This window comes from Mesoplodon densirostris, chromosome 8 (genome assembly GCF_025265405.1).
Source record: "Mesoplodon densirostris isolate mMesDen1 chromosome 8, mMesDen1 primary haplotype, whole genome shotgun sequence".
NCBI lineage: Eukaryota > Metazoa > Chordata > Mammalia > Artiodactyla > Ziphiidae > Mesoplodon > Mesoplodon densirostris.
Window position 1 is genome coordinate 88,363,839 of NC_082668.1, and position 18,725 is coordinate 88,382,563.

General features: G+C 36.8%; 1 protein-coding gene across 7 annotated transcripts in view; it reads left to right on the top strand.

Annotated features, from left to right (window-relative positions):
- Positions 1–5,255: 5,255 nt before the first annotated feature.
- PPIG (peptidylprolyl isomerase G) overlaps positions 5,256–18,725 on the top strand; it is a 43,079-nt gene continuing 29,609 nt past the window's right edge. Inside the window, exons 1-8 of one of the 7 annotated variants that reach the window (XM_060106509.1) lie at positions 5,256–5,381; positions 8,940–9,086; positions 14,387–14,434; positions 14,758–14,835; positions 14,930–15,004; positions 15,635–15,742; positions 16,560–16,604; positions 17,485–17,572. In XM_060106509.1, the coding sequence (XP_059962492.1) occupies positions 14,775–14,835; positions 14,930–15,004; positions 15,635–15,742; positions 16,560–16,604; positions 17,485–17,572 (377 nt within the window). In that variant the 5' untranslated portion in view covers positions 5,256–5,381; positions 8,940–9,086; positions 14,387–14,434; positions 14,758–14,774. The other 6 variants (XM_060106510.1, XM_060106508.1, XM_060106513.1 and 3 more) reach the window with 6 other exon arrangements.

Sequence of the window (18,725 nt, forward strand, 5' to 3'; positions counted from 1 at the left end):
CCCTCACTCTCTAAGGGGAGGCACAAATTTTGGGGCTGTCACTGCAATGCTAACCAAAGACTTTTCTGGCATTTTATAATTGGAGCTGGCAGAGACTCCGTTTATCAAGATGTGACATAGCCTCTTGAAGAAGTCAGTCAAGAGAATAAGCCAAAAAACAGGTAAGTAGAATTAGACAAGAGAGAAGTTCCGTGACATTCCATCTATTTTTTCTTCTCTGTATTGGTTATACATTGCTGTATAAAATACATGCCCAAACTTAATGAATTAAAATAACATTTATTATCCCACAGCTTCTGTGGATCAGAAATTCAGAAGTAGCTTAGCAAAACAGTTCTGGCTCACAATTTCTAATGTAATTGAAGTCAGATGTCAACAAGGACTGGAGTTATTTGAAGGCTTGACTGAGGCCAGAGGATTGCTTTTAAATGGCTCACTCACATGGCTGTTGGCAGGAGGCCTCAATTCCTCTATGGCTTTTAACAGGAAGCCTGTTTCTTGCCACACGTGCCTCTCCATAGTCTGCTTGAGTGTCTTAAAGACATGGCAGCTGATTCCCCCTAGAGTGACTGATCCAAGAGATACAGCAAGGAGGAAATCAAAATGCTTTTATGACCTAGTCTCCAAAAATCACAAACTATCACTTTGCCTTAGTCGTTGGAAGAAAGTTACATTAAAGAACTTACGGACATGTTTTTAAAGTCACCACAGTGTCCAACAGTTTTGTTTCATGAAGCAATACATTCCCCATTTTACCTAAACTACTTCAAGCTGGGCATCTCTTATTTGCAAATGAGAGCTCTCACTAATACTGGAATCAAAAGGCACATACAGGGCTTCCCTGGTGGCACAGTGGTTGAGAGTCCACCTGCCGATGCAGGGGACACGGGTTCGTGCCCCCGTCCGGGAAGATCCCACGTGCCGCGGAGCAGCTGGGCCCGTGAGCCATGGCCGCTGAGCCTGTGCGTCCGGAGCCTGTGCTCCGCAACGGAAGAGGCCACAACAATGAGAGGCCCGCGTACCAAAAAAAAAAAAAAAAAAAAAAAAAGGCACATACAACAAAAGTATTGTACAACCACTTCAGAAAACTCATTAGTAGTATCTACAAAAGCTGATTCTATCCACACCCTAAGATCCAACAATTCCATTCCTAGGTATATTTCCAACGTACATGCAAAATATATGTGCTCCAATATACCAGATTCAAGAATGTTCATAGAAACTTTATTCATAATATCCAAAACTCAAAAATATCCATCTAAAGTAGAATGGATAAATTATTCAATACCCATTGTGATGGTCAATTTTATGTGTCAACTTGACTGGGCCAAGGGCTACCCAGATTAAATATTATTTTCAGGTGTGTCTGTGAGGGTGTTTCTGGATGAGATTAGCATCTGACCTGGTGGACTCATTAAAGTAGACTGCCCTCCCCAATGTGGGTGGGCATTATCCAGTCCATGGAGGGCCTTAATAGAACAAGAAGGCACAGGAAGGAGGAATTCACCCCTTCTACTTCCTCCCTGGTTGCTTAAGCTGGGATATTGGTCTTCCACTCTTGGACTGAGATTTTCACCATCAGCTCCCCTGGATCTGGAACTTGGACTGGAATTATACCACCGGCTTTCCAGGGTCTCTAGCTTGCAGACAGCAGATTGTGAGACTTTTCAGCCCTCATAATCATGTGAGCCAATTCTTCATAATAATTCTCTTCCTATTTATATCCTATTCCTTCTGTTTCTTTGGAGAACCCCAACTAATACACACATATAATGGAGTACTATACAGACATTAGAAAGAACAAACTATTGTTGCACGCAGCAATATTGATAATCTCACAAACACAACGTTGAGCAAAAGAGCCAGCCACAAATGAATATATATGCATAATTCCATTTATATAAGTTTCTAAAACAGACAAAACGAATATATGCTGATGGAGCTCCGAATAGAAATTATCTTTGATAGGGGTGGGGTGATAGCATTATGGGGTGGGGATATGAGGGGCGCTTCCGGGATGCTGATATTGCTCTATGTCTTAATCTAGTGGAGGTTTCACCTGTATGTTCACTTTGTAAAAATGTATGAAGCTATACTTACGGTTTATGAATATATGTTAAACTTTAATTTTAAAATCCTACCTTTAAAAAAGGTATAAAAAAAATAAAAAAAATAAAAAAATAAAAAAGGTATACAAAGTAAGTTAAGGTCTAACTGAAATCACCCCTTGAAACCCCGTTTTGATGATTATAAAAATTTTTCTTTAAATCTGTTAATAAAAGTGATTCTAACAGTCCACCTACAAGTGCTAGAGTCTAAATGTATTTCAAAACACTAGCAACATCACAGCAAATCTTGTGTCTGCTCATAGTACAAAATGGTCACATAAACTAATTATGCAAATAACTATCTTTTTTAAAAAATAAATTTATTTATTTTATTTTTGGCTGCGTTGGGTCTTCGTTGCTGAGCACGGGCTTCCTCTAGTTGCGGCGAGCGGGGGCTACTCGTCATTGTGATACACAGGCTTCTCATTGCAGTGGTTTCTCTTGTTGTGGAGCACGGGCTCTAGGTGCGCGGGCTTCAGTAGTTGTGGCACACGGGCTCAGTAGTTGTGGCTCGCAGGCTCCAGAGCACAGGCTCAGTAGTTGTGGCATATGGGCTTAGTTGCTCCGTGGCATGTGGGATCTTCCTGCACCAGGGCCCGAACCCATGTCCCCTGCATTGGCAGGCAGATTCCTAACCACTGTGCCACCAGAGAAGTCCCTCAAATAACTATGTTTTAATGGGATATGTGGCCCAGACTTAATTTTCTATTAAAATAACTTTTCTTCTTATTTCTGGACACATGTCAATATTACATTTCTCAGTACCCTGTAATTGGTTTTGGTCCTGCAATTAAGTTTTTGTTGATGGAATTAGAGACAAAGTGGCATGTATTACTTCCTGGTTTAGGCCTTAAGACACAACCTCTTTCCTTCCTGCCGCCTGAAACCGGCAATACACTCTAATCATGCATTGTCAAGGCCCTGGAGCATATTGGAATTATACATAAGGAACTCAAGGTCCTGACTGACTATATGGAGTAAAGCTGCCCTCTGATCTGGCCCTCTCACCTCAGATCTATTATGTAAGAGAGAAATAAATCCTTTGTTCTTCAAGCCACCATATTGCTGTAGATAATAATACTTCCTGTTACTTGCAACATCTTCCTTCTTGGAATAATAAATCCGTGTCAAATCTATTTGGGAAAGTTTTGGATTTCACAGACCAATGAAATTTCAACATGTTTGAGACCCAGCAAAGCATGCCAATTTTTCATTTGTCCAAGTAAGGACATCTAGAGAAAGAAAACAACTACCACATTCTATAACCATCTGAGAAAAGGTGACATGCTTAATTAAAATGAACGAAACAACTTTTTTGGCCGTGCCACACGGCTTATGGGATTTTAGTTCCCCGACCAGGGATTGAACCTGGTGCCCCAGCAGTGAGAGTGCTGAGTCCTAACCATTGGACCGCCAGGGAATTCCCCCCAAAACAACTCTTCTTAAGAAAAGAGCAGTGAAAACTTTGTCATAGTTCAGCACCAGCCACCAGTCCTTGAATGGACATTTGTAATGCTGCTTCAAGACTTCTTTCAAGAATCTTCTAAAATCTGACCATTTATAATGTATACTATATCTAAGTACTTATTAACATTTTACTGTTAAATAATTCTTCAGTCACTTCATATGAAAGTCTATCTCTCTAGGAAGATAGTATATCTTAGAACAAGATTAGTAATGTCACCTTTGTACACCTCAAAATGTTAACTATGGGGCTTCCCTGGTGGCGCAGCGGTTGAGAGTCTGCCTGCCGATGCAGGGGACATGGGTTCATGCCCTGGTCTGGGAAGATCCCACATGCCGCGGAGCGGCTGGGCCCGTGAGCCATGGCCCCTGAACCTGCGCGTCCGGAGCCTGTGCTTCGCAACAGGAGAGGCCACAACAGTAAGAGGCCCGCGTACCGCAAAAAAAAAAAAAAAAAAGTTAACTATGGTATAATCTGTAATATATCCTCAAAGATGTCTCTGACTGAATGGGTGAGAAAGAGGGAGAATACACCAATGTCACAGCAATGTCACACATTACCTCTACCAGTAAGCAGAAACCTAAAAAATAAATTTGTATATTATAGCTAAATAAAAATATATTCTGAAGGAAGCTGAACAAACAAAAGTCAAACAAACCAACGCTTAAAAAATCTATCTTAATAGAGTGCTCAGTATAAATCGGACTTTTAAAGGTATTGCAGAATTGCCCTCCCCACTGCAAAGTGTACATTCATACAACCTCTGAACTGTTCAAAGAGGAGTATGCTGCTGCTCCCCTGCAATGAAGGCAATGGCTTAAAAGTGGCAGGGATTGTCCTCTCAGTTTTACAGCTAATAAAACTGGTGAAGATGTTTAAGAGTACCACATGCCCAACTGTTGTTGATAATTACTAGTTTACCTCAGGTAAATGAGTGAAAAATTTAAATGACTGTAACTTAACGTTCTTTTCACACCGTAATAAAATCTAAGTCCTCTTAGCTGTTTCCTTTAAAACTCACTCACCCATATCTCCACAGTGATTGCCGCCAACTCCCCTGAACAGCAGGGGGAATTAATTCTAAAAATCTAGGGATTCTTAGACTGTTAAAACAATTAAATAACAATATATGTCCCAAAATAGTGTTCTCCCCTGGAGAACTGGATTTGCAGTCAAAGCCTTGCTCTGGTATTTAGGAACAGTGTGTCTGGGAGGGAGGCACGTATCTTCCCTGAGCCTCAATTTCTTTACCTGTGAAACAAGGATAATAATCTGTATCATGGGGCTGCTGTGAGAATATTTAAAAACGACAACAAAGAGCGTCAATGCCCTTTATAATTTCCTCCTTTTCTCAAACAGCACTTCGTTCATCTCTGTTTTTTAGAACTTGTGTCATAGCGTTAACTGGAAGCTGACCTGGAAGCTCCTTGAAGGTAGGGTCTCCTTCCCAATACCCTGGCAGAGGATCAATAAATGTTTATTAAGTGAAGCACTTCATTTCACGAACGACAAGGCGGTTACAAACGCTCTCAATCAACTCACACAGAAAGCATTAAGTTACCTATAAACCAGGTATTTAACAGACACCAAAATCCTAGAACTCCGTGGAGGGTGAGGTGACGCAGGCGAGGGATCACCCGAAGATGCAGTCGGCCGCGCCGTGACGTACTTCCGGCGCGACGCTTTCCCTCCACGCCGGGACTGGGGGGAGGGAGGCGGTCATTGGCCTTAGCGCCTTTTCTGGCGGCGGTAGATTTGAAGCGATTTAAAGGACTGGACCCCTGGAAGAGGAGAGTGTACTGGTGCAAGTAGGTGGCGCGGGGCCCGTGTTGTTTCGGTGGCGTCCTTTGCAGCAGTGCCGGAGTACGAGAGCGGGAAGGGCCCGAGGAGAGGGGCGGAGCCGACGCGATAGGCCCAGACCGACTTAACCGTCTTCCCCTCGAGGTATCGGGGCTGCCAGGTGCCAGAGGCGGCCCCCAAGGACCGTGACGCTAGCTTTGCAGTTTTGCGGTTGCAGAGGCCTTCTAACCGTGCCTCGCAGGCCTGGGAAATGGCCTTCCCCCTGCCCGCCCCCGCCCTCTCCACTCGGGCGCACACCTCCCTCCCTGACGCATTTTGCCGCACAAGCTGTAATATGGCGGCAGCGATGGTGGCCTGAACTCTAGGGAGCCGGGGTGATTTTGATGCTTCAAAATCGTAAGACTAAGCACGAATGCGGGGTAGGTGGGAGGATAGGTGGGGAAGTGGGACGCGTTACCTGCCGTCCTGTCAGATTAGGGTTGGAGAGTGGCAGGCGAGGAGCCTGGATCTCAGGGTTTAAGATTAGGCTGAATACAGGCTTTCCCCCTACTCCGACCTTTTCCTCTCACAGACGGTTATCGTGCGTGGTGAAGTGACACAGGCCACTTAGTTCTCCTGAAACTCAAATCCAGGCTCTTCCCTTCTCATCCCAGAGCTGACTCCAAGTTCTCCCACGGTTCCGAGGAGCTGTGAGCAGCGCAGGCCTTTTAGGAGGAAATAGTTACTGTTTTGGAGGAGGGTGATGGCTTCGGAGCTCCATATGCCTTGGGGGAAGTGTGCGAATTTGGCTCGTCTTTAGTCTTTTAAGGTGTTGAATCGAGGTCTGCGGGAATGGAAAACTCTCAGTCGTTTTGGAAATGTTACAAAAGCACCATTTTGTGCATTGATTTTAATTTCTTCCCACAACAGTACTTTATGCAGGACCAAGTTTTTGCAATGGTGATCAGAAATATGACCAAGGAACAATTAAGTGTTGTGGAAATTAGGGGGTACGTTAATTTTCAGTAGCTTAAAACCAGATAGAAAAGTATGTGAGTGAGTCTATGGATTACCGTTTGGCAAAGAATGGCCAGTAATTTCCCGGTTTGTATAGACGATGGAGAGTGGGTGTGTAAACATTTTCTGAAATCGAGGTATAAAATCCAGAAAAGGCACAGATATCTAGAATGGCTGTTTCTCTCATTCGTATTTTTTATGCATCCGAAAATTTACCCGTTTTATCTTCCGCTCCTCCTTTTTTTAGTTTAACCATTTGAGATGGGATTATTTCTGTGAGAATTACATACTTCTGCTTTAAACAGAGCTCATTTTACATTAACGTTTTCTAATTTATGATTCAGGATTGTTGGTGTCCTGAGATCCTAATGGGTCTTGTCTTGTAGTAGGATTCTGTGGTTTTTTTTCGTTTTGTTTTTTAACTTTGTTTACCTTTTTAAGGTTTTTGTCTTTGCAGGCTCTTGTCACAGTTACCTTCCCCTGTTGTCAGGGGTGTACAAGTATGCAAACTTCCTAGGTCAGAAACTTTGGATTTGTTTCTGGCCCAGCCATCTTTCTGAACCTCAGTTTTTTTCATCTATAAAATGATATTTGATTTCAGACTATCATCAGCTGTGGGCTTCAAAAATAAATATTCAGGTTTGCTAAAATTCTGTGTAAAAGAACTCCGCAGTTCTTGAATGAGTGAAGTGAAGAGCATACATTACATTTATTGTGACTTGTTAAAGGCCTTTGATTTTTGGTGCTTGTTATTGTGGTCTTGCAGTATCGGTGGCCTCTAAGTAAAGTCTTTGTCCTTTTGATATTTTGCATATTTTAAATTAGATTTTCTGTCAGGCAGCATCCATTCTCTATGCAAAGGGAAATTGGTAGCCTTCATAGTAGGATGAACTAGTCCTATTAGTTATCAGGACACCATCTACAATTCTTCAAATGTTGCTCTTTTAAGAAATACATGTAGATGTTTTCCCTTGTTTTATTTGTAGGATATTTCAACAGAATTATAATGTATTTATTTTCTGTATCCTGATGTACTAAGGTGTCTTACTTGTTCTATGTAGTTGGAATCCATAGATAATTAACTCAAGTGATTTGAAGAGTTTGTTGCAAATCTGTCTCATACGTGGTATTGTTCTTTTCTTTTTTTTCTTTAATATTAGCACCAAGTTTCAGTTTTCATTTGATTAAGTGTCAGTAGTTTTGACCTGGTTTAATGCATATATGGTCTCCATAAGAACTCAGTATATTTTTATTTCTGTAAGGCAAATCTCGCACCTTGAAATTTACTACAGGCAGTATTATAAATACTCAGAGAAAACTACTGTAACTGGGACTGTGTACTTTTAGTGCCAGACAGGAAATCTTTTGCACTTTGTTTTAGTTTGAGTAGTGGCTTAAAATGATTACCAACTTGTTCTTGAAATTTAAATACATCATACTTATAAATATAGATATCAATTTTTGGTATTAAAATGGTTATTTTTAAAACATGAATGATTCCTTAACTTACTGATTTTTAACTTGCATGAAGCCTATTGGTTTATATATTAAGCTACTGTTAACTGTGCATAAAGTTTAGCTTAAGGTTTATTCATAATTAAATCATTGCATTGTGGTTGTATGGCGAAAAGTAAAATTATGTAAGCCATTATCTGGAATATTTGTGAATAAACTAGTTTCTACAGTGAAGCTGTAGTCTTAACCAGAAAACTCTTGCTTTTTTGTCCGCTTGTGACTTTGAGCTAGTCACTTCAGCTCTCTAATCCTCTTGTTATCAGTGTATAAAATCAGAAGATTGGACCAGATTATCTATTTCCTTCAAACTTCAAAAGTGTGTAATTTTTTATTTAGGAGTTACTGGATTGAATAACATTGCTAGGATGGTGTGATTCTATCACTGAAGACAGTGGGATAAATTTACCATTATAAGAGTTTAGATAATTGCAGGTACAATATTAATATTAGCAGAGATTTCCCAGTTAGTATATGCTTTTTAGTTTGGTACTAACATAGCTGTACTACATTTTTATGTCTCTCGGATTGTATATGCAAAAAGTTATTTAACACCGAACTTGGCAACATTACAGCTTTTCTCTTTAAGTTTTCTGAAGGATTTAAGAATTTAGTAAGTGCCTATACACTGTTAATTATGTTTTTACCAGGGCAGAGGTTAGTGACTGTCAGAGACACTAAGGGAAGGGGAACTGTACAGAAGATCATAGTTGCCTTTTTCTGACACCTCAGAACGTTAACTTGTTTGTACTTAATTCGCTAGCAATCTGGAATTCGTAAATGTATTTATATGTTTTTTTAGCAATCCATTTTTATTTCTCATTTGATCTCTGAATTACATTAAGGTAGGGTAAAGAATGAATGTAAAATGTGAATGTTAGATTGCCATTTTCGAAAGTAACCTTCAAGATCTGCTATAGTTTTAGTTAAACTTAATATGATTGCACTTAGAGGTAGAAGTCTTATATGAAAATTGTTACCTTTTTATTAAACTTAAGCAGATGAGAACTTCCAATCTTTGTTTCTTGGTTTTGAACTGAAGATGTTCTCTCTTATAGTGGATTCTGTTTAAAGAAAAAGAAAAGAAAATAGACCCTTAATAGAATGCAGCCCTAGAAGGCAGATCTAGAAAACAGGCTCTATTTCAACTGTGGAAGAGGCCAAGAAGATTTACTAACTACAGATACGTATTAGCGATACCCCAGGTGAGAAGCAGTACATATGGGAGAAAAGGCACTGAGTAAGAGTCAGCTTCTGCTCATGCTTTAACTCGCATTCTCTTTGGTAACATAGTCCTGGGCCAGAAGATATAAAGGATCTGAGTTCAAGGAGTTTACAGACAAGTTTATGATAATGAAAATAAAATTCAACAAACGAAAATCATTTAAACTTCAGAGAGTCAGGGTGAAATTCCCAGTGTACTTTGGCTATGTTGAATTTTTAAGGACACTTAGGAATTAGCCAAGGGGATCAGAAATGTCAAAGACCCGCTTGTCATCTTAATAGTTAAAAGTATTTACTGTCTCCTTTTTCAAGACCAAATGCTATGCTGACTCCCTCATACTGTGTGAAACTTCCAGGTAATTCTTTGAATGTAATAAAGTCACTGCATTATTTATTGCCTAATTACAAATACCGTGTTCTTTACTATATATTTTAATAATTAGTTGCCTGTGTCCTTCTCCCGCCCCACCCCACCCCTATCCTTCATGTTACTTTAGGGTGAATATGGAAATTATTTTATGTATGAAACTACAAAATTAAACTTTTTACTTATGAATTTGTTACATCTCTCTGATATTTTTATGAAATATATATGTTGCAGAAGTTTATACATCCTAGCATTTAATATTTTGAAATTTTGTTACATTATATATTGTTGACATACAAAAATGACTGTGATAGTGATAAACATTTAAAACAACAGACTAATTCTATCTGGTTAGAAGAAAGTGGAAGAATATACATAAAAGTGTTAAAAGTCAGGATTTTGTGCTTTTTTGTGTACTCTAACTTTTTTCAGTGAGCCTATTAACTTTACTGATTATTTTTCAAAGTATTTTCATTATAAATAAAGTAGGGGGCTTCCCTGGTGGCGCAGTGGTTGAGAATCTGCCTGCTAATGCAGGGGACACGGGTTCGAGCCCTGGTCTGGGAAGATCCCACATGCCGCGGAGCAACTAGGCCCGTGAGCCACAAGTACTGAGCCTGCGCGTCTGGAGCCTGTGCTCCGCAACAAGAGAGGCCGCGATAGTGAGAGGCCTGCGCACCGCGATGAAGAGTGGCCCCCGCTTGCCACAACTAGAGAAAGCCCTTGTACAGAAATGAAGACCCAACACAGCAAAAATAAATAAATCAATCAATAAACTCCTACCCCCAACATCTTCTTTAAAAATAAATAAATAAATAAATAAATAAATAAAGTAGATGAAAGTAAGTATGAATACTCAGATGTCTGAGAGAGTCAGGCAGGTGAGGTGAATGCAAGAGGTCAAGTAGATGATAAACGGTAACAGCTAACATGCAATAGTGGAAACTAGGTCGAACTGGAACATATATACCTCATCTAAAGGGGCACACTATGCTGATTGCTGTACAGGAGTGGGGCATGTTGCTACATATGGTGATTTTTTTTTTAAAGAAAAATTTATAGCTGCATTTTATAAAACAGCTGCAACTCATTTAGATTAAACAACTTTGCAGTGAACAGTTCACCTGCAGACTACTGCTCTGAAAGCTGTCTTTATGTACTATCCTTAGGAAATTCATGACTTATTTTACTGAAAATTGCATAGGCTTGACTTTTTTCCCTGAATTGTATTTTTGGTATCTCTCAGTATTTTCTCTTTACTCTTTCTTGAAAAAAAAAAGAAAGGAAAATTGACCAGATATTTGTCTTGTGTTTGATTTTAGATATCATAATACCAGGAAATAATAAAGAGGAAATACTGTGTCCTGTTTCTGATTAGATAAAATTTGATTTCAGTAATGTTAGAGAAATAGCATTGCGCCATCTTTTGTGTCACCATTGTTCTTCATTAGCTACTAATATTAGAACATTTACAAACTCAAGATATTTGTACAGTGCTTTTAATAATAATATGCTGTCTTTCATATTTCTTAAACTTAAAGCATATTTGATTTGTTATTTCAAGCAACCATTTAAATCTATTTCTATGAAAAGTACAGTATCCCCACATAGTATAACCTAAATATATATTATAACCACACACAGACATGTACATTATAATCTTAGAAAATTATATGTACATTTTCTATTCTATTATGAATTTTTTATTTATAACAGCAGTTATGTTTGTTAAAGAAAGTAGAAAGAAGTACAGTGAGGCAAAAACATTCTCCAGTCTTAAAACGAAATACCGTAGTGATCATTTCCTTTCAATCTTCTGTTTTTTTGTTTTTTTTTTTTTTTTTTTGACTGCATTGGGTCTTTGCTGTGCATGGGCTTTTCTCTAGTTGAAGCGAGTGGGGGCTACCCTTTGATGTGCTGCGCAGGCTTCTCATTGCGGTGGCTTGTCTTGTTGCGGAACACAGGCTCTGGGTGCGCAGGCTTCAGTAGTTGTGGCTTATGGCCTCTAGAGCTCAGGCTCAGTAGTTGTGGTTCACGGGCTTAGTTGTTCCACAGCATGTGGGATCTTCCCGGACCAGAGCTCGAACCCGTGTCCCCTGCATTGGCAGGCGGATTCTGAACCACTGCGCCACCAGGGAAGTCCTCCTTTCAATCTTTTTTTTTTTTCTTTTTGTAAATCTTTGAATTTCAGGGCTAGGAGTAGTTTATGTGATTATAATAATATTGCATATACTGTTTTATATCTTGATTATTTTTAACAAATTATGAGCATTTTCCAAATTATTTATCTTTGTAAGCATTGCTTCAATAACTATGATATTTTGTTCAACTAGAGACCATAATGTAACCATTTATCATAATATTGAATAGATTACTTCTGATAGTATATTACTGAAAGGAGCACTAAGATGGCCAACTTCATACATGAAGGCTTTCTAAATTTAAGATAGTTCCTTACAGTAGATTCCTAGCAATTGGATTTTTTAAGGTATAAACCAGTTTAAGGTATAAAAACTTAAGGGGTTCACATATGTTTCCAGAGGAGTTGCTTGCTGTATTGGGAATTATTCTTTTAAAAAACTTTGCTATTTTAATAGGCAGAAAATTATCTCATTTTATTAGTATTTCTTTAAAAATATTTTTCCTGCTTATAAAATTAGTACCTGTTTGTTGAAGAAAATTTGGAAAACAGAAATACATAAAAATTACCCTTAAATTCATGGCCCAGATGTTATCAGTGTTAATATTTTGGTGTAAGTCCTTTTTTTTTTTTTAAGATGTAATTGACATATAACTTTATATTTGTTTCAGATGTACAGCATGATCACTTATTAAATGTATACATTGCAAAATGATCACCACAGTAAGTCTAGTTAACATTCATCACCTCACATACTTACAAAATTTTTTTTCTTCTGATGAGAAGATTGTCTATTTAGCAACTTTCAATGCAGCACGATATTATTAGCCATGCTGTACATTACATTCTCAGTACTTTATATGTTCAGGTTTGGGTTTTTTTTTAAGATTCCATGTGTAAGTGCGATTGTACAGTATTTGTCTTTCTCTGTCTGACTTACTTCACTTAACATAATGCCCCCAAGGCCCATCCATGTTGTCACAGTGGGAGGATTTTTTTCTTTTTTGTGACTGAATAACATTCCCTCTGTGTATGTGCATGTAACACATTTGGAGTTTGTTTTCAAGAACATAGTAAATAGGAAATCAACTGTAACTGTAAACAATTTAGTGTGTTTTGGGCAGTGCTATCTATACTATACTCATTTTGTAAGAATAAAAATCTCTACCTGAGATATGTGGCTAAACAAATAACTTTAGAAGGTTTTTTTGGAGGAAAATAAATAAATCACTAAACTTCCTCTTCTCTTCTTCTACCTTCAAAAGTAGAGAATTTAAGAAGGCCTGTAAAAGTTATTTAGAAGATAAAAGATAATCAGGTACTAAGTAGTAATTTAATATTTTTCTTTAAGATAGGATAGTTTCCTCAGATTTATGGATTCAGTGTATTCTCAACTTCAAATGTGCATGAGGTGAAATTCTATACAAATAAAAACTTAATGCAACAAACTTGGCAAGATTTTAAAATTACTAAGTTTTGTTTTGTTTTATTGTTTTCAGGAAGTCTATGTCTGTAGTTTCCTGGAGGATTGAAAGGCATCTTTTTTGCTTTATTTCATGTGAAACAAATTTTTAGTATATATATTGTATCTTTTAGAAATAAAAAATGGAGAAAGTTGTGAAAAAATGGTATTTCCCCCCCCTTTCCGTGCAATAAAGAATAAATACATAGAATTTGTATTTTTCAAATTGTTGGTAATTTGGGCAAAGTCTTCCATGCTTTTATTGTTGAGTATTCTGACTTGTGGTTTGTGGTATGTGTAAAATTGATAGGAATGGTGGTAGTTATATGAACCTATATGTGTGATAAAATTGTGTAGAACTAAATAAATACACACACAAATGAGTACAGGTAGAACTGGGGAAATGTGAAGTGTATAAGCATTGTTATGCTTTTATGCTACAGTTGTGCTATTATACCATAGTTTTGTAAAATGTTACCATTGGGGAAACATGTATCTATGTATTATTTCCTATAACTGAATCTAAAATTGTCTCAATAAAAATTTCACGATTTAAAATATCATTCATTGCTTACTGAGCTACCAGCTTAGATACTATAATTTTCAGAAATGCATAAACATTTCAGTTAGTCTCTGTTCTAAACAGATGAAACTGTCATTTTTATAGTGTACCATTTTGGATGCTATTTACACTAAGTGCCTATGTTTCTTCTGCTTTTCACCTTACCCTGTCATTCTCCACCAAGTATTACAACTCAAACATTCTAAGTCCTTAAAATAAACGCCTATCAAAAGAATGTCTTGGGGCTTCCCTGGTGGCGCAGTGGTTGAGAGTCCGCCTGCCGATTCAGGGAACATGGGTTCGTGCCCCGGTCCGGGAAGATCCCACATGCCGCGGGGCGGCTGGGCCCGTGAGCCATGGCCGCTGAGCCTGCACATCCGGAGCCTATGCTCCCCAACAGGAGAGGCCACAACAGTGAGAGGCGCACGTACCGCAAAAAAAAAAAAAAAAGGGCTTAACTAATAGCCATCTGCTATGTAGGTAAAACTTACATAGAGTATCTCACTTACTGATATTTTTTGTGTCTACACTAGCGTATCAGTAAAGGCTATTGTTTATGATAAAAAAATAGCTTTATATGTAAAATGTAATGTATTTTTACTCAGAATGTAAATCTACCATATATTACTATTGTTAAAGTATCCCACTTTCTTTCTTCCTTGGGGAATTATTTTTGGCATTTTTGGGGAATTTGAATGGATTTCTTTTAAAAACTCCACCATTTTAATCAAAATTTATTTTGTTTTCTAGGAGCAAAAAGATTGGATCAACTTGTCCTTGATTTTTCTCTATTTAAAGGTAATCTGCCTGCTTAGTTCACTAATCACAGACTTACTACAGTGTTCTGTTTGAGGTGGCAATCTACATTTGGTTGTTAAAATAGAAATTGTGTTATATAATGGCTAGACCTATAATGTCTTTTCTGATTGCCTCACAAGATGCAATCTAATCTCTCAAAGAAAAGAATAATTCATGTGATTTATGTCATGGAAATAAATATTAAAATAAATTCAGACTACATTTTTCATTTATGCTCCACAGAGTTTTGTTTTGTTTTCAGAAATGTATGAAAAATCTTTGCTGTTTTCGTCTGTTTGCCTGAAACTGTATTTTACTCATAGATTGAAGTATTGAAGCCATGGGAATAAAGGTTCAGCGTCCTCGATGTTTTTTTGACATCGCCATTAATAATCAACCTGGTAAGGAAATTAATGTCCCTATTTAACATTTATGTATAAGTACTTAATATTTTAAGTTAATAAAGAAATTTAAACCAACTACCTTCTTTTTTAGCTGGAAGAGTTGTCTTTGAATTATTTTCTGATGTGTGCCCCAAAACATGCGAGAACTTTCGTTGTCTTTGTACAGGTTTGTTGACATTTTCACTTGCCCTAATAGTAGTCCCATTTGACTTCAGTTTGCTTTTATTTTTTATTTAACATGTTTTAGATTTTTTCATGCATATTATTTCCTTCTCAGCATGCTGACTATGCAACATTTACTAGACATGAAAGTAATTCTTACACATATTAATTGTAATGGGATTGTATCTGAAATTGATTTCTACACTCAGTAGAAAAGCATGGGTGCTTTTTAGATGAATTTTTTTTAATTCCTGAGGGAAGTTAAAATTCTGTAGTTTAAAGAAGTCTGTATAGGTCAAGAGAGGTGTATTTTACTGGGCAGAAGCTTTCATCATTAATTTTTTTTAACTTTCAAATGTTTTATTTATTTTATTTAAATTTTTCTTCTAGTTTTATTGACGTAATTGACATATACTGCTGTATAAGTTTAAGGTGTACAGCATAATGATTTGATTTACTTGCATCATAAAGTGATTATCACAAAGTTTAGTGACCATCCATAATCTCATATAGACACAAAATTAAAGAAGTAGTGAAAAATTTTTTTCTTGTGATTTCATCATGAATTTTGCTTTAATACTAGTTCCTTAATTTCTTTTCTACTTAACAGCCTACTAATTTTTCTTCTTTGTAGGTGAAAAGGGGACAGGGAAATCAACTCAGAAGCCATTACATTATAAAAGTTGTCTCTTTCACAGAGTTGTCAAAGATTTTATGGTTCAAGGTGGTGACTTCAGTGAAGGTAAGACTTTGATTCCCACAAAGAAAATCATATATTTATACTCTTTGTTAAATACATGGATCTCAAAGTTAGACAAGTCTCTAGAAGTACTAGGCCAGTTTTCTTCTCAGCCCACTTAATCATTGGTCAAACAATTAGAAGTACTGGGAATTCCCTGGTGGTCCAGTGGTTGGGACACGGAGCTTTCACTGCCGAGGGCCTGGGTTCAGTCCCTGGTTGGGGAACTGAGATCCTGCAAGCCGCCTGGCGTGGCCAAAAAAAAAAAAAAAAAAAAATAGAAGTACTCATAGAAATAGATAAAAAGGAGGAAACATAGGAAAAAATTTCATGTTTGATACATGAATTAATTTCAGAAATTTGCTTCTGGATAAAAAACAAAACACTATTCATCTCTTAGTAGCCTATCCGTGTTCATGTTTGATTTTGTCACAGCCAGTAATCCTTTACTACAGTATGGTTTTTACCTCTATTATTGTAAAAACATTGAAACTGTGTTTTTAAAGACACTTTGAGAAGCTACTAGTAATTTCTTTTAAAAGACCTACATAATCATTAGGATCTGAACATTCTTTCTTCCACAGATCTTAATAAGCTTTGTTACACTCATACTGTTGTATCATAGAGGAGAGAAAGTAATTTGGGATCTTGTCAGTATTGACTTTAAGTTAAGGTCTTATAATTTGCTGTGAACGTTTGAGTATTGTTGATTCAAAGTCATTCAGGTAGCTACTTTGTAAGAAGCATTGTGTTTAGGTAGGACCTTTGAGGAGATTACTGATTTATCAGTTCTAAGAGTCCCATGTTTTTTCATTCTTAGGAAATGGACGAGGAGGGGAATCCATTTATGGAGGATTTTTTGAAGGTAAAAATGTTTATGTTTAAATTGTTTTTAATGTTTTCTAGTATTCATTTGATTTTTCTGTATTGAATCAATGATTATTGATATACTAATATCCAACTACCTTCAACTAAATGAAGTTAATTTTCTTGTGAAAATTTTATGTGATAGACTTTTTATAAAGGTAGGATTTTTTTGTGATTAGTACATTCGTACATTATATGACCTGAAGGGTTTCAGTGATCTGTAATAAACTTTTAGAATTGTAGTGCTAGAATAGGAACTTCCATAACTTGATCTTAATCTTTATTAAAAGAGATTCAGCTATATTTCTTAGTGACAATATCAACATTTTTGTGCATCCTTTTTTTATGAAGATTTTTTTTTTTAATCTTTGATATTCTGAATTTGGCTGTAATGTTTTTCCCAAATTTAAGTTTTCTGTCTGGAATTTTTTATTAATGTGAAGATCATTTGAAAGACTATAAACATGTGATTGTGGAATTAATTTCATATTTCCCATCTTGCACTTTTGGGAGTCAGTGAGATTTTGTTTCACGTTCCACCTGCTTTTTTCCAATTCTAATCCAAGATTCGAAGACAATCTGCTGTTTCTACCATGGCAGAGATTAAGTTTAATGAGTGCCTCTCTGTGCTAAGAATAATATTGAAAGGGGGTTGATAAAGTGTTTGGATTTTATAGCAAGGGATTGAAAATTAGAAATATTTTAATCTGAAAAGATGGAGGAAATTGGCTAATATTGGATTTCTCTTCTTTTAACCTTTTATCTAAATTTTGTCTGACACTAAAGAGCACATGATATGAATACAAGATATGAAGAGGAATGAAAATGAATTTTTGGGGGGAGTTATACCTATAACTGAAAACTTTGCTTCTCTGTAGATGAGAGTTTTGCTGTTAAACACAACAAAGAATTTCTCTTGTCAATGGCCAACAGAGGGAAGGATACAAATGGCTCACAGTTCTTCATGTAAGAATTTATGATCTGATGATTTAAAATATCACTTTTTTGGTGTGTCGTTTCTCTGTGTGCCTGCTACTGATCACTAATAAATAGGAGAGGGACGTATGGGGGAGAGAATTTTTGAAGGAGGAAGAACAAAGAATTGTTGAAAGGGGAGTTGAACTGTACTGCTAAAGTTTTCAAAAGATGAAGACTTTTGTCAAGAGGACTCCAGAGCCAGCTTGAAGGGGTGGCATTCCCCCTGGCCAAATTAGGACAAGTTGAGCATTGATTATTTTGAAAATAAATAATTATGGTATCATATTATCAAATAAAATGGAAATCCAGGAGTCCATTCAGATATAAATAATAAATGAATAAATAACAAGGGAGAAAGAAAAACTGTTCCTTAGTAGAATGCAACTAATAAATGTAAAAGGAATTATAGAGTTAGAAATGTCCCTGTTTTGCAGTCATCTCAGTACCATTGATTCAGGAAAGAATTACCTATGGATGGTAAATTTATAGGGTAAGTTTAACAAGGAACAGGATGTTTGCATTGAGTATCTCTTTGTAAATTACTTAATTATAAAGAGTAAAATACAGTTGTTCCTCATTATTCAAAGATTCTGTATTTGTGAATTTGCTTACTCACTAAATTTATTTGTAACCCAAAGTCAATAGTGCTAATGTTTTCCAGTTCTGACTACAAAAAAATTGTTACCAGGGCTCTTGTCAGCAATTCATACTTTTTATCATGTCCCATGGGTAAAGATTTGCTCTCCTCTTCAATAACTGTAAACTCTTCTGGTCTCAGAAGAACTTAAATCTGTCAGCATCATGTGGATTATTCTTGTGTTTTCTATTCCAGTTTGTAACTCCCTTCAACAGTGAGAAATCTCCCTCCAAGTGTGTTCAGAATTTCTACTCATTTGTTGAATCCTGTATTTAAAAATTGCCATCCTATACTGCTGTGAAGAGTAACCTACTAACTAGAGCTCACTATTTATTTATAGCAATTTTTGTTTTTACAGTGAGGGTATGTAGTTAAATTATCATGTTTAAAAATGACTTGGATTAGTACTTTTTAGTGTAAATTTTGTGTGGTTTTGTGACTCAAAATATGTTAAATTCATTTCCGATTACATTTCATTTGTTCTCCCTCTCAGGTTGATTTATT